Below are 16,052 nucleotides of genomic sequence, written 5' to 3' on the forward strand. Positions count from 1 at the left end.
GAAGATGGGACAACACCATGTTCAGCTCATGGAAACACCATAAGGATCCATGAAGGGAGATGTGAAAGCACTTTGTAAACTGTGAAGTGCTGTGGAGGTGTTAGCAGATAGCTTGTCAGGATAGACACTGGATGGAGTAGAAGGTGAGCAGCCATGAACTTCTCCCCTTTTTTTCTGTTGGCTGCTTGGCAGCTACTTTTAGAGGCAATTACCTATGCTTGTGGGGACAGAAGAAGCTACTGCTCTTTAAGTAATTGTTAATAAGCTTTCTACATTGTTCTGCATGAGGCTCTAAAGTAGAAAACCACAAAGAACCTGCCAAACCAGCCAAAGCAGTTCAGCTTCTCTTTCAGGTGAAGTGAAGTAAACTTTTCTCATTATAATCTCCTTATAAAGCTTCCTTCCACAACATCTTGACATGAATAGGCGGGTATGTCACTGAGCCTGTGCAGGACTGTGCCCGGCTCTGTGATGAGGAGTCTTCCAATATGAACAGACATTTACTTCCCCAATAAAAGACCCTTTCTTTTTGTTAGGGGGGACATAGCCTTGGGATTTGTCCATATCCAGGATGCTCTCCATACTTGCTGCAAGTAATAAACTTTTCTTCACCATTTCATCTCTGCATTGTGCTTATCGGTTTTCCAACACCAAAGTCCAAAGCCATCAGGTTTGGTTCTTTTTTTTGACAGAAAATCAATAGAAGTGCTTACCCTCTGGGGCAAGGGGGTCAGAAAGGACAACCCTCTCCCTCACTCCATCCCTCATCAGTGAACTTACTGTAGTTCTTCACGCTGACCCTGTGTATGGGAAGAGTCAGTTCATAACCCATTCAGAAGGCATGTGCTGAAGTGCCAATCATCCACTAATTCTGAGTGGCCTTGGGCAAGTCTGAGCTGGTGTTAAAAGATTAAGGCCAGAAATTCTAAAACTAGACTATCTAAATTTGAATTGTGACTCTGTATGGAATTACCTATATGTTCTTGCAAGGATCAGTTGATATTACTGGAACTTCATTTGCTTTCTGTGCATTCTTAATGGTGCCTGTCTTTTATGGTTGTCAGAGGTAAATTTTTTTAGACAAAAATTTCACCTATTGTAACAGTGATCCACCTAATGCTTTGAATACAGCTTTTGGATTCTCTGCCACTAAGGATTACTTTAAAATGGACATGATTTTATTTTTCTCTCCTCCCTCTCTCCCTCTATAACCTGGGGGTGGGAAACTATCTTTTACCAATCCTAGGTGGAGTGATCTGTCTTTAAGCAAGCACACACCCACCACAGGAAACAAGTAATTCAGACTTCAAAAATGGTACCAGAAGAATGACTGTCTCCCATTAACAGGTGAATTGAACCTCTCACAGGGAAAATCTGGGATGGATCACTTCTTTAATTACCCTCTGTTCTTGGACTGGGGCTATTACTCAGTGACAGAGCACTTGTCTAGCATGTATGAGGCACTGAGTACAATCTTTACCACCACATAAAATAAACAAACAAAATAATGTCATTATGTTCATCTATAACCACAAAAAAATAAATAAAATCCTTCTGTTTTCTGATGGGCAGAATCATAGCCTCTGGGATAGGAGTCCCCTGTGCTTCTTTCCTAGTAGAGCAATAAAGCTTTCTCCTTTGTCTCAAAACCATCCTTGTTATTGAATTGGCATCAGGAACAAGACTGAGCTTTTGGTAACACTATTGTTACTTGAGATAAATTCTGTGAGTGTACTGGGCACAGTGGTGCACATCTGTAATCCCAGGGGCTCTGGAGGCTGAGGTAGGAGGATTGCATGTTTAAAGGTTTAAGCAACTTAGCAAGGCTGTAAGCAACCTAGTGGGACCCTGTCTCAAAATAAAAAATAAAAAGTGATGGGGATGTGGCTCCGTGTTTAAGCACCCTTAGGTTCAATAATTGATACTAAAAAAAGTTATCTGTGTGTTTGTGGGCAAGTGTGTGTGTGTGTGTGTGTGTGTGTGTGTGTGTGTGTGTGTGTGTTGCCCTTTCCTCTGTAGTCCTAGTTGAGAAACCAGTCTAGAATTTTAAAATTAGGACCTCCTTAGCAGATGTCATCTCCAAGGTCCTGTCTATTCCATCTTTGTGCTTGATCCTGCCCACAGGAGCTCTTGGTTCCTGGCTGGACAGGAGGGCCTAGGGAACTCTCAGTGATATGCAAGATAAAGAGAAAATGAAGAGATGGTATGTTTTTGAAAGTTCAAGAGAATTATAGAGTAGAGAGAGGCTGGCAGTCCTGTGGGGTCCTGTGACTTGAAGGACCTTGACTGAGCCTCTTCCAAAGACGAGGAAACAGAGCTAGGCACACCCAAGTGCTTACAACCTCACCCCTCAAGTCCTGTGGATTCTGCTTTCATAACTTTCAAAGTAGGAGAGAGTTAAGGGGTAAAGTAAAAGTCATGGCATGATTTTGATCTGGAATATTCCTAAAGGCTCAAGTGTTAAAGGCTCAGTTTCTAATGCAGCCTTTTTGGGGGGGGGTGATTTGATCATGAGCTTCCTTAACCTCATCTGTGAATGATCCGTAGATGGATTCATAATTTTATGGCATTATCAGAAGGTGGTAGAGAGGACAGGGCCGAGGGCCTAGTTGGAGTTAGGTCACTGGGTGTATATTCTGGAAGAGTTTATCAAATACCTTGCCCCTACCTTGCCCTCCCTATGCTTCCCAGTCACCATGAGGGGAGTGACTTTGCACCATGGTGCACTTCTGCCATGGCAATCTGCCTCACCACAGCTCAGAATCAATGGATCCAAGTGATTATGGACTGAAATCTCTTAAACTGTGAGTCAAAATATATCTTTTCTTCTTTAGTTAATATTTCTCAGTTATTTTTTCTCTTGTGGTTTTTAAATTTTATATTGTGCACTATAATTATACGTAATAGTGGCTTTCATTGTGATATATCCATACATACAATGTATACACATAGCATACATTAGTTTATTTCATTCTCATGTACCACCTTCTTTTTGCACCACCTTCTCCCTCCCCTGATTCCAATTCTCTACTCTATTGTTCTCTCATGTTTTCCTTTTCGTTCTCTATCTTCCACATATAATAAAAATGTATAACCCTTGATTTTATGAATCTTGCTTATTTCACTTAGTATGATGCTCTCTGTTATGGTTTTGATGTGTGGTGTCCCCCAAAAATTCAGGTGTGAGGCAATGCAAGAAGGTTTGGAGGAAAAATGATTGTGTGATATAGCATAGCCTTAACCCAATCAGAGGATTAGTTCCTGATGGGTTTAGCTGAGTGGTAACAGGAGCCAGGTGGGGTATGGCTGGTGGAAGTGGTACATTGGGGGCATGGATTTGGCATATATATTTGTATGTGGCAAGTGAACACCTCTCTCTCTGCTCTGATCATCATATGAGCTGGCTCCCTCTGCCACACTCTTCTGCCATGATATTCTGCCTCATCTTGTACCCTGAGGAATGGAGCTGGCCTTCTATGGACTAAGCCCTCTGAAACCATGAGCCCTTAAATAAACTTTTTCTCCCCATACAATTGTGCTCGTTGGGTCCTTTAGTCATAGAAGCAAAAAAACAACTAAAACATTCTCCATTTCTATTATTTTTCCTGCAAATGACATAATTCCATTTGTGTTTATGGCTGAGTAAAACTCCATTGGATATATATATATATACCACATTTTCTTTATTCAGTAATCTGTTGATGGACACCTAGGTTGGTTCTATAAACTTTGTTATTGTGAAGTATGCTGCCATAAACACAGATATGTGTGTGCTGCTATAGTGTGCTAATTCTATTGGACAAATATGGAGGAAGGTATAGCTGGGTCATATATTGGTTTCATTCTTAATCTCTTATCACAGCAACAAAAACCTGACAATAGAGGTCACCTGTGTCAAAAACTGATGGGAACTTCAGGAAAGGTTTCCTTCATTTCATAATAATTATCTCAATTTGTAAATTTAATATTATTTTTTGTGTTTACTTGGTTAGCATCCCTCACCATTAATCAAGGTTGAGACTCATAAGGGCAAAGATTCTAACTGGCTTGTTGGTGGTATTTGGCACATGTCCTAAACACAGCAGACGGGCAGCCCTGCCAATCCACAGTGACACTGAGGTGCAGCACACACCTCCTCCAATGCCATGAGGAACTGTCTCTGGAACCGATATGTTCCTTGGCACTCCCAACCATGAGACCCCATCATTCATCCACCAAAGCTTAGATACCACCTGGTTCCCCAAATTAGCAAGATCAAGTTTTACCCAACTGAGAAGAATGTGCACTTAGCTAAGTTAGATAAGTAATCTTGCCTGCATTTTTTCATAATCACAATTATGAATTGTGGATTTTGAACCTCATACACAAATCGTTCCAGAGCACTACTCTGCCTCTCTATACCCAGAGAAATTCACTCAGACAGTGCAAGTCAAGATAGGCTTCCCATGGGAGGAACCACCTGGGCCACCATTATGAAAGGATGGAAATGCCATAATGATGTCATCCTTACATCACTGAGTTGGTGGATCACCTGTTCATTTACACTTATAACAGCCTGATGCCTCCCTGAATGTTATCTAGATGGAACTTTTACCTGTTGTCAATGAGAACAAGAAAGGAGATAAACCATTCATATTGATAAGGACTGTATGTTTCTCATACCTGTATGATCCATTTTATGTGGCTGGACTGTCCTTATTTAAACTACGTCCTCACTTATCTCTATCTACAATCAGAATAATAACTGGGCATTAGTCATCTGAGTACTTAAATATTTAGAACAGATCTTTTAAGATATGTATTTCCTGCCTTTTTTCCAGATTGCTCCCTCTTGAGATCAACCAAATATACACATGTATATCACCTGGCTTTTATTTCTGTAAATTATAATTGTGTCTATGGGATAGGTAAGGAGAAGCAATCTAACTGCTTCCTCCCAGGTTGATCAAACGGCATCAAGTTCAATACGCATTTTACCATCTTCTATCTATTTATTAGGTGGACAGACAGCCAAATCCAGCCAGCTAGGATCAAGGCAGGTCCCAGGGTTAGGCTGTCAGTAATAATCTCACCATAACCCAAAATCTTTTATATACTTTTTGTATGTAAAACCTCTATGGAACTATATAATTTCATCTTTTTTCAAGACCTGTATTTGGCTAAGACAATGAAATAACCAAGGCTAATATGATTTTCCCCTTATTTATTTCCTTATTTCCTTATTTATGCTATGTCCTTATTTGTCTCTATCTGCAACCAGAATAATAACTGGGCATTAGTCATGTGAGTTACTTAATATTTAGAACAGACCTTTTAAGGTATATAGTAAGTGTTTTACTAAATATGTGTGAGGAGGAGAGGCCAGAGGTCATGAGGGCACTCTTCTGGCACATAATGCTTTCCTGCCTTGGTGCAGCACAGATTTAGTATGCAAATCATTTTGTGTTTGAAGATATTACCCTCTATGGAATTAAGTTCATGAGGAATCTCTCTCTCTCTCTCTCTCTCTCTCTCTCTCTCTCTCTCTCTCTCTCAGTGTGTGTGTGTGTGTGTGTGTGTGTGTGTGTATGTGATAACTTCTCCCTTCTCCCTGTGTTTCCTGGCTTTGAACTCTTAGGCTCAAGTGATCCTCCAACCTCAGCCTCTTGAACAACTAGCACTGCAGATGTTTGCCACCCTGCCTGGTAGAGCATGACTTATTTGATTGCCCTTTGCAGAACAAGAACCTTTGCATAGGTTGGGCCCCAGCACTGGATGCGTTTTTCATCTCAAGGAATGACTAACCCGTCCTTGGTGGTACAAATGCCAAACAATCCAACCAGGACCAGAGCTAAGCAGGACAGGGCAAAAATCATATTAGCCTTGGTTATTTCATCATCTTAGCCAAATATGTGTCTTGAAAAAAGATGAAATTATATAGTTCCATAGAGGTTTTACATACAAAAAGTATATAAAAGATTTTGGGTTATGGTGAGATTGTTACTGACAGCCTAAGCCTGGGACCTGCCTTGATCCCAGCTGGTTGGATTTGGCTGTCTGCCCACATAATAAATAGACAAAAGATGGTAAAATGAGTATTGAACTTGATCAACCTGGGAGGAAGCAGTTAGATTTCTTCTCCTTACCTATCCCACAGACATAATTATAATTTACAGAAACAAAAGCCAGGTGATATACATGTGTATATTTGGTTAATCTGAAGACGGAGAAAGCTGAGAAAAAAAAGGCAGGAAATACACACATGCAGATTTAGTTAGTCTGAGTTGTCCCAGAAGGAAGGAAATCCCCACTTTCATCTTCTTTGGTGCCTGTCAGGGTGAGAGGTGGAAGCCCCATGGCCCCCAGCTTCTACTCTCAGCATGAGGAAGTCATTCCCAATTTCAGATGAGGTGCCTCTGAATTCAGTCTGCTTCAAGATTATTAATTGTCAACAGTTCTCAAATGACACTGTAATCTCTCCTTGTTTGAATGCATGCCAGAGATGTGGGAAGAGTTGGTGAAGGGTGAGTATCAGTTGGCGCAGAGTCAGAAGAAACGGAGAAGGGAGCACACAAGCACAGCTTGAATGTCTTCTCATTCTGTTATGTTTGAGAACTTGGAGACTTTGTTACCTAATCCTCAGTTCCTCAGGCTAATCAGACAAAGAATTTGACTCAGAGTTAAGTTAATGAGCTTATATGATTTACAAACACTCAGACCTGGCATCACTCACATCAGGAATCTGCTGAGAGTCTCATAATGACAATTGTTCTTAGAAGCCTCCTCTTCCCAGCTCCCAGGGTCTGCTCTCCATCCACAACCACCCATTTACCAAAAAGCAGGGAGCCACCTGCTCAGACACTTCTTGGCCTAATGAAAAATCTGGGATCATCTTTTTGGCGTTCTGGTGCTGGATGTGCTCTCTGTGGTGATATCTGCCATGAGATGGGTGGGTAGAGATTTGCAGTTCACCTGGCCATGCAGGATGCAGTTCTCCTCTTCTGTCCTTTCAAACCCATTGATCATGGACATGCATTATATTCAAAGACAGAGGCTATTCTTTGCTCTAAAATCTATGTGCTGGCTACTGCAGGGATCTCTTAATGGCTGCACAGGATGTATTCTGGATTGACATTACTCAGTGCATCCATCAGCTTTATTGTGGCCATGCCCACTATTTTTTTTTCTAGGGGACTTCTGGCCATCAGGGTACTGGCACAACATCTTGAATGTTCTGGGAAGGTGGCTGTGGCCCAAACAAGCCAAATCATCTTCCTGTATAAACCAGGGAGATGAAGTGGTCACCAAAGACTCACAGGGAAAGAACCTGCAGAGGCCCAGCAATCTCACCTGACTCAATGACCAAACGTCCCAAATACCAGCTCTTTGTAAAGAACTCTGCTAGGGACTAGGGGCTTAATAGTGGATAGTACACAGACCCTGCTCCAGGGAAGTTCACATTTTGGAAAGTGAAACAAAGGTGTAATCCAACAATGTTGTAGGACAGTAAAGAGAACAACAAGAAGAGAAATGTGTTCCAGGGATACTAGAAATTGTACAGGAGAGGAAGTGGCTCCGTGTGAGGAGGTGGTGTTGAAAGCCTTTAACAGATGAAGTTTTGATTGAGCTGGGTTTTGAAGGATGATCAAGAGTCTTCTGGGCTGGGGCTGGAGCTGAGTGGTAGAGTGCTTGCCTAGCATGTGTGAGACCCTGGATTTGATTCTCAGCACTGCATAGAAATAAATAAGGAAAGAAAGAAAGGAGGGAAAAAAGGTCCATTAAAAACTAAAAAAATATTTTTAAAAAAAGTCTTCTATGAGCATAAGAGCATTCTAAGCAGAGGAAAGTGCATGAGTAGTTATTTAGATATAACCTTTTTGGGTGGAATTCAAGGATTTTGTAATGAGAACACCCAAGGAGACAAAACTGATTAGAGGACATTTAATTCTAATGTTTCATTTGAGTTTCTGATAAGAATCAATAACTTTTGTGCGTAATGATAACTCTGATGGAATTTTTTATTGATATTTTTATTAAACTGAGCTCAAAGATAAAAATGGGCATGTCTCATGACTCACTGCCAACTGCCAAGGTGGAGGGGGCACCTGGATTCTGCAATAGGGGGTGGGGCACAGGTGGTTTTTTCTACTGGCTATATATCCAACTCCACCTCCTTTCCCAGCATATAAATATGCCAGACTGACTTCATTGACTCACAGCTGTTCACAGAAGGCAAGCTTGGAACCTTCTGCCCTGTCAAAAGATAGCTCACATAGCTGGAAGTCAAACTCAGAGGAGAAAATTTTGGAAGGAAAGTAGTGATGGAACTGATCCCAAACTTTTCCATGGAAACCTGGGTTCTCCTGGGAATCATCCTGGTGCTCCTCTATCTGTGAGTAACTATCCCAGTTTCTATCCCCTTCAAACCTCCCATTTCTGTGACTAGGAGGTTTAGTGATATGATTTGATTTGGAGGATGAACTTTGGAGTGAGTCTCAGTTTGAACCTAGATTAATCAACCAGAAGAGTTCAGTAAATGCAGATTACAAACAACTGGACACCTTCTGAAAAGTGATGCATGCTATGCAAACTTTCAGAATTCTGGAGGTAAAGAGGGGCCTTCACAAGTTTCTGTGTCATTGTTTATCTTTTGTGTTCTATGTGAACTACAAGAGATGTGTAGGAGGCTTGTCTCCTGTGGAACAGGTGGTTCCTGCTCCTCCTCCCCATGTCCCAGCACCATTTGTAAAATGCACCAAGTGCACCCCAGGTGCTACCATAGGCTCAGACTCAGTTCTTCTCTCTGTTCTCTTCCTTTTCCCTGAAATAGCCCTCCTTCCAAAAACTCAATTCCTCCACCTTGCAATATGCAACTACTGCTGAATGATGAAAGTATTGAGCAAAGACCTGGGAGAAATTTTGAACTTTTATTCCTTAAGTTAGCATCAGTGTAGAGATTTGTTTCTTCCTTGATATGAAACCTAATGGCAGCTTCAGGAGACAGAAGTTAAAAAGCCAATTTTGTATTTTAAACATTTTCCCATGATATTCCAGTACAGGAGCATGAATAAAGCCATCTAGTAGAAGAATTCCTTTAAATAGTGGGATTTCTGGTCTGAGATTGTGGCTCAGTGTTAGAGAGCTCCTCTGGCATGTGTGAGGCACTGGGTTTGATCCTCAGCATCACATAAAAATAAATAAGTAAAATAAAGGTATTGTGTCTCCCTACAACTAAAAAAAATATTAAAAATAGTGGGATTCCTGGTTTCATGGAGCAAGTGAAGAGAGCAGTTATTTCTAACGAAGGGTAGAAGACATTGCCCCAAGGAGACCTTTGACTTCTATCTTAAATCCACTTTTACAAGATTAGGCATTCATAATGATGTGAAAATAGAAAATATAAACCTGGTTGTGTAACAATTGAAATAAAGGATAATATTCAGGCTTTTGTTGCATCTATTTTCCCTCCAGTGGCATTTTAAAATTAATGGAAATGTTTTAATTTCATTCTTTCAATAGTACAATTTTTTTGAGGTAAGTTCCTCATGTTCCTTTTGAAGGTCAAAATAGGACTCTTGGATTCTGTATTTGTAAAAAAACAACCTGTTTAAAAACGACCTCACCTTTTGTGAACAATTGAAGAAATATTTATCTAATACATACATCCATGACATAGATTGCACATGTCTTTAAATATACCTGCCCAGGTATATTTAAATATACTAACTCAACAGTTTCCCATACACCAGTGTTCTTAATCTCTTACAGCAGATGAGTAAGACAGAATGTGGACCAGGGATGCAATAAAAGGCATCCAGATATGAGTTATGAAAAAGTGGGAGAATATTCCTCTCTGTTCAGAGAAGAAGGCCCAGAGTGGAGACGGCCCCCACTGGAGGCCACTAGAGGGGCCAACGTAATGGTATCAAGTCATCTTCCTGAACTGACACCAGTGAGTAAAGTGACCTGGAAGAAATCTAGGCTGGAAATACTCTTTTCAAGTTCATGTTTGGGGACTTATATCAGATATTCACTGTAGCATTGGGAGCCTAATGATGACTTTTGGAGTCTCTCAGGGTATGTGAGAGAGGAGATGACGAGCAGATGTAATCAGGGGCATTGGAGTTTTTGTTGTTATTTAGGGCCTACATGTTATCTGCCTGGCTTCACTGTTCCCATTCTTGATCAGTGACTCATGAGCCACTATACACACACAGTCACAATCTCTTGACCTGGATTTCTCTTCCACTTTTAGATATGGGACCTATTCACATGGATATTTTAAGAAGCTGGGAATTCCAGGGCCAACACCGCTGCCTTTTTTGGGAACTATTCTTAATTATCGCCAGGTGAGTGTCATTTGAGCTCCCTGTTTTGCCTCTTATGGTTGCAAACATCTGCTTAGTTACATCAGTAGAAATTCAGCTCTGTGAGAGAAGTTTTAAGAGTTCTAAGCTTCAGAAACTGTGTGAGGGCTCCATCCAAAGCACAGTCAGGTTTACCCTGGGGCTCTGTTTACAACTCCTCCTGGCCTCAGGTTCACTTCTGTTGATGAGCTAAGGACTCTGGCACATCCACACTGTAAGCTGTGGACTTTATGTTCAGCAGACTGTGAGCATTCTCACAGAGTTTTCATTTTTCTCAGTGCAGATTCTAGGAAGACACACTCAAACCTCTGGGATGCTTTATTTTCACAGTTAAAATATTACAAATGAAACTTAGCATGAGGAAGATTGATTGCTTAGTTTCTATGATGAAAACTCAGAGCCAGTGTCTACCTATCTGTGTCCTATGTGCAGAGAGATAGCATCTTCCCTTTTTCAAGTTGAGCTCCAATACAGAAAGGCAAGTCCACTTTTATTTGCTCACTATGTCACTTACTTACTCAACAAGATGATTGTGATAACATAAATCTCCTAGGCTAGAAGAGGTTCCTGGTGCCTTTACTCCCTAATTCTACCAGAATTCTAGAGAAAACATGAGATAAATTAAAATGATACTCAACGAGGAGATAAAAGATCATTCATAGCCCTGGGAAACACTCATTTTCCCTCAGCCTGGGTTTTCTCATGTGCCCATGGAGGTGATCATTCAGAAGGTCCCAGTATTTCTGAGACAACACAAGGAGAAGAAGTACTGCAGAAGGATGTCATATTCATAGACAAGGGTAATTGGTTGAGTATAAATAATACTCAGAAAATTCAAGTGACTTTACATATTTCATTTCAAACATTGCATATTTTCTCTTTTCTCCTCAGAAGCCTCTGAGTAAGAGCTTCTCTCTAACCACCTGTTAGGAACAGCAAGCCTGATTTCATGGGATTTGGGTAATTTGATGCAATGTCAGTACATTTATAATAATAATGGAATTTCATATTGTTCTTCTTCCCAGGGTTTGGTTAATTTTGACACAAAATGTTATAAAAAGTATGGAAAAACATGGGGGTAAGTATTCTGGAAATTTCTCTTTGGAAGACTTGTTATGATGTGGTGCCCCAATACGTGAGGACAACCTCAGTCCAGAGCTTTTGGGATGCAACCCTCTGTGCTGCACAATCCTTGGAGGCTTGTCCTGCCAAGGGTCCTGCATGTCACCAGGAGTCTGGGTCTACAGTCTGACTTAGGTTGAGAATGTTGCATGTTTTCACTTTTCTCCTGCTTTTGATGACCCAGAGACTCCATCCTTACTTTGTGTCCAATGTCCTATCTTCCCCATTTTTATTTCTTTTTGACCCCTTTATCTGAATAAAATGTATTATTTGAGAACTTTTTTTTAAATCATGGGCTTACAAATCTATGGCATCATCTCTTTCCTCCATTGATTTCCTTTTAATTTAAAGACAAAATCCCCTTATTTAAATTTCAGATCTAATGTACGCTTTTGAACAAAAGGCTGGGAGGTACTGGGAAGCAGATGGGAAACCATTTCTGCTCATCTTTTTTTTTTAATTTCCTTTACTTTCTTTCTTCTTTTTATTTGTCATCATTATTGTTGCTCATATGCCATTTTTAAGTTTTCAGCGTTGGCTTTTCAATGAAGTAGACCCAAGCATTTCTTTCTCTCCTTCATCCATTATGTTAAGACCAGACATAGGATATAGTTACACCACTGAGTTCCCTGGTGGATTGATGGGGTTTACATTGGAGGGTGGCCTTAGTTAATTGTAGCAACTATTCCCTTCAGAGCTGGTGGGAGTTTGGTGAGAGCCATAGAAGAGGTGTAATCATTTTGCTCTACACTAAAAATAGTGGTAGAAGACATTGACTCTTCTCCATCTTCTCTCTTCAATCTCCCAAAAGCCACAGGGCTGGCTAGAGTGTTCTGCTCAGTTGACATGCCCATAGATACCATGTGATCCAAGGACACAACATGCCCTACTGGATCTGCAAAGCCCCCATTTCAGCTACCACTTGAAAAACTTAGTAATAATGAAAGTCAATTATCTGCTTTAATTTTTTTCTTCACTAACCTAATAGCCTTTTGAATAATCCAATATTTTTGTGATGTAAAATGTTATATAGACTATGGGCAGAGGCTGGCTCTCAGTGGCAGGGCGCTTGCCTATATCATGTGTGAGGCACTGGGTTTGATCCTCAGCACCACATAAAAATAAACAAATAAGGGCATTCTGTCCACCTACAATTACAATAAATAAATAAATAAGTTATGGAAATTAGTGTAGGCAATACTATTGTATTCACCATCTAGATTTAAGAAGTGTTCCAATGCTATTTCTAATTATAATCTCTTAGAAGATGTATTTTTTCTATGTACTGTAAACTAGGAAGGTAGAATAGGTAACATCAGGATCAAAGTCTAGATTTCTGCTGCAGAATCTGGCCTGTTAGATTTAACCAGCCCTATTTTTCTAACACAGCCTATATGATGGTCGACAGCCTGTTTTGTTTATTATGGAGCCAAGCATTATCAAAACAGTGCTCATCAAGGAATGTTATTCTACCTTCACTAACCGGCGGGTATGCATTCACTTTTCAACATTTTAACATTTACTTAGTTATTTTTAAGTTTTTAATTTATTCTTTTCAGTTATACATGACACTAGAATGTATTTTGACATATTATACATACATAAAGTACAACTTCCCAAGCCTGTGTTTGTACATAATGTGGAGTTTCTCTGATTGTGTATTCATATATGAACATACGAAAGTTATGTCTGATTCATTCTACAGTCTTTCCTATTCCCATCCCCTCACCCTTTTCTTTGTTTCCCTTTGTCTAATCCAAAGTAACATTTATTTATTAACTCAATTTTTATTCTGAGATATTTATAAATTCAGAGGGCATTCTTTGCAAAAAAAGTTACCAGGCAGTTGCATGTATAATCTGTTTTACCCAATGATAATTTCTTACATGACTATAAATTTATTAAGTTCCTTTTTCTATACTAACAGGAAATTGATACAATCTAGGCTTTTTATTTTCATTTTTCCTGTTTTGTGTGCCTGTATGTATGAGTGTGCAGCTCTGTGCAAATGTATCACATGCCTACAATTTGTGTAGATGAATTTAGATTGTGTTTTTAATGTGTTTTCACAAATTCTTCATTAACCTCAGAAATATGCCCGGTTTCTTGTGTGCTAACTACATTGGACAAAGATTGCACCTATAAATAGGGAAAATCCTATCTGTATTTCTTTCATTTATTTGTTTTTATTTTCCTCTGATATTAGCTGGGAGTTCCAGTGTGAAGTTGAATAAGAGCCAGAGGAGTGAACATTTCTTTTGAAGGATATAGACTTTAATCTTCCAAAGTTTACCCTAATTTTAGATGAGGCTGACGTGTATGTGTGTGGATTCCCATACAATCTCTATCTTCACTTTTTAAAAACTTTGGGTGTGGGTTTAGCTCAGTTGGTAGAGTGCTTACCTTGCAGGCACAAAGTCTGGGGTTCAATCCCCAGCATCACAAAAATATTTTTTAAAACTTTGATTAATGTATGACATTTGTGCATAATAATAGGATTTGCTGCTATGTTCAATACACACATATATTCCACTCTGCCCAAATCCAGCCTCTATTTACTTCCCAACATGTCCAAATCACTAATCTACACTCAGATGAACGTTTTTACTTGTCTTTCTATATGTGGCTGAGCAGACATTGTTGAATTATTCCTGATGCTTGGGAGAAAGCATTCAGTTTGCCACCAGGAAGTGTATTGTTAGCTGAAAGTGGATTTTTTAAGAATCTCTTTATCAAGTTGAAGAAGCTTCCCTCTGTTCCTAATCTCCTAAATTTTTATAGTGAATGAGTTCTGGAAACATACATTTTGGGGGTGGGGTACTGGGGATTGGATTTAGAGGCATTCGACCATTGAGCCACATCCCTGGTCCTATGTTGTATTTTATTTAGAGACAGAGTCTCACTGAATTGCTTAGCACCTCACTGTTGCTGAGGCTGGCTTTCAATTTGTGATCATCCTGTCTTATACTCCTGAGCTGCTGGGATTACAGATATGCACCACTGTGCCCAGCTGGAAGCATACATTTTAATTAAAAAATATATTTAACATCATAGAAGTAAATTTCAAGGGTTTTGCTTTGGTGGGCTAGCACCTACGTGAAAATAAGAATTATCTTCCTTTCTCCTTCTGCCCTTGTAGAAAATATTGGAAGAACTTCCATTAATAACTTGTTTTTTTTGTATTACACTTATATTCCAATCCTTTAAATTTCAAATATTTGTATTTTTAAAATTATCATATCTAACCACCCCTTTTTCAAGATGCTTATGCTGTAAATGCATGTAAAGACAGAACTGTTCTTAGGTAACATACAGTTGACCAAGAACACCTGGTATCTGTCACCAACTGATTTCTGCTCTGCACAGCCCTGGGGGTTGTACTAGGTTTTCTTAGGTCTTCTTTATGTCTATTCCCCTAGAAAAAGCTTTCAACAGAGTGAAAATTTTTCATCTAAACAAAGGTTGGAATATAAAGTCCAAAAACAGTGTGAGGTCCCTGGGTGTCTCTTCCAAACTCACAGGAGGTTAGGCACTTGGAATAAATACTATTGAGTGTCTGACATAGGGCTAGCTACCTAGCAGGCAGTCACTAAACATTTTTTTTTTAAATAAATGATGCTTGTTTAACAAACTTTTGCAACTGTGGAGACCTCCACATTTATATAGGACAAAATCTCTTTTTCTTTGGACTCTAGAATTTTGGTCCAGTGGGATTTATGAAAAAAGCCATCTCTTTGTCTGAGGATGAAGAGTGGAAGAGAATAAGAACACTTCTGTCTCCAACCTTCACCAGTGGAAAACTCAAGGAGGTAATAAAATAGGAGGGCTTTTCATTGGAAACTTAAAGAATAAATTTGGGGATGGGTAGAAAGTGAGATAGATAGTAGTCCCTTTCCAAGGGATAGTCCTCTGAATTTGAACTTCCTAAAAATGTTCTTTTGTCTTTATGTTTTAGAAGATATATAGAAAGATTCATTATAAATGTCTCATACTTCTTCATCCTGGGAAAACCATAGCCTTGGGGACTGAGTCTCCTCACTTAACTATGGACAATCTTGTGTTTTGTGCATAGATGTTCCCCATCATTAACCAGTATGGAGATGTGTTGGTGAAAAACATGAGACTGGAATCAGAGAAGGGCAAGTTTATCAACTTGAAAGAGTAAGTAGCAGGGCATCTCTGGCATTCCAAGCTCCAGCAGGAGCCCCTTCAACTGCCTGACACAGAACTGAATTCCAACTGCTGAGCTAGTGCAATGAGCAGACAAAGCAAGTGTTTGGAGTCACAACTCCAACTATTCATCCAAGAAGGAGCTGCTCCCAGGAGGAGACAGGGCAGCTGGGGGAGAAAGGATCTCTTCCTATCTGCCAAGGTTTATTTCGCTGCTATTTATGACTTTGAATATACTAGAAGAAAAAATACTGTCAAGGTCGAGGTCACCTTTTTTGAGTCAGTACCTCCACTCTTGTCCTGCTGAAGCTCAGTTTGTACACAACTATCCATCATCCTCATTCTACTTCTGCTACTGTAGTGTGTCTGATTATGGAACTTATCCCTGTGTGAGTGAACTTCTTGAGTTCAGAG

At 39.8% G+C, this 16,052-nt stretch overlaps 1 protein-coding gene across 2 annotated transcripts in view; it reads left to right on the forward strand.

Annotated features, from left to right (window-relative positions):
- Positions 1 to 16,052, forward strand: part of LOC308650641 (cytochrome P450 3A9-like) — a gene marked incomplete at its 5' end in the record, with an annotated part of 186,591 nt that overhangs the window by 149,362 nt on the left and 21,177 nt on the right. The window contains 6 exons of one of the 2 annotated variants that reach the window (XM_081296824.1): positions 8,301 to 8,371; positions 10,235 to 10,328; positions 11,372 to 11,424; positions 12,858 to 12,957; positions 15,164 to 15,277; positions 15,541 to 15,629. In XM_081296824.1, coding sequence (XP_081152950.1) covers positions 8,301 to 8,371; positions 10,235 to 10,328; positions 11,372 to 11,424; positions 12,858 to 12,957; positions 15,164 to 15,277; positions 15,541 to 15,629 — 521 coding nt within the window. Of the gene's footprint in view, positions 1 to 8,300; positions 8,372 to 10,234; positions 10,329 to 11,371; positions 11,425 to 12,857; positions 12,958 to 15,163; positions 15,278 to 15,540; positions 15,630 to 16,052 lie in introns of those variants that run through there. The other variant, XM_081296825.1, reaches the window with a different exon arrangement.

This window comes from Spermophilus citellus, assembly GCF_964194105.1.
Source record: "Spermophilus citellus genome assembly, chromosome: 6".
In the NCBI taxonomy this organism is placed as follows: domain Eukaryota; kingdom Metazoa; phylum Chordata; class Mammalia; order Rodentia; family Sciuridae; genus Spermophilus; species Spermophilus citellus.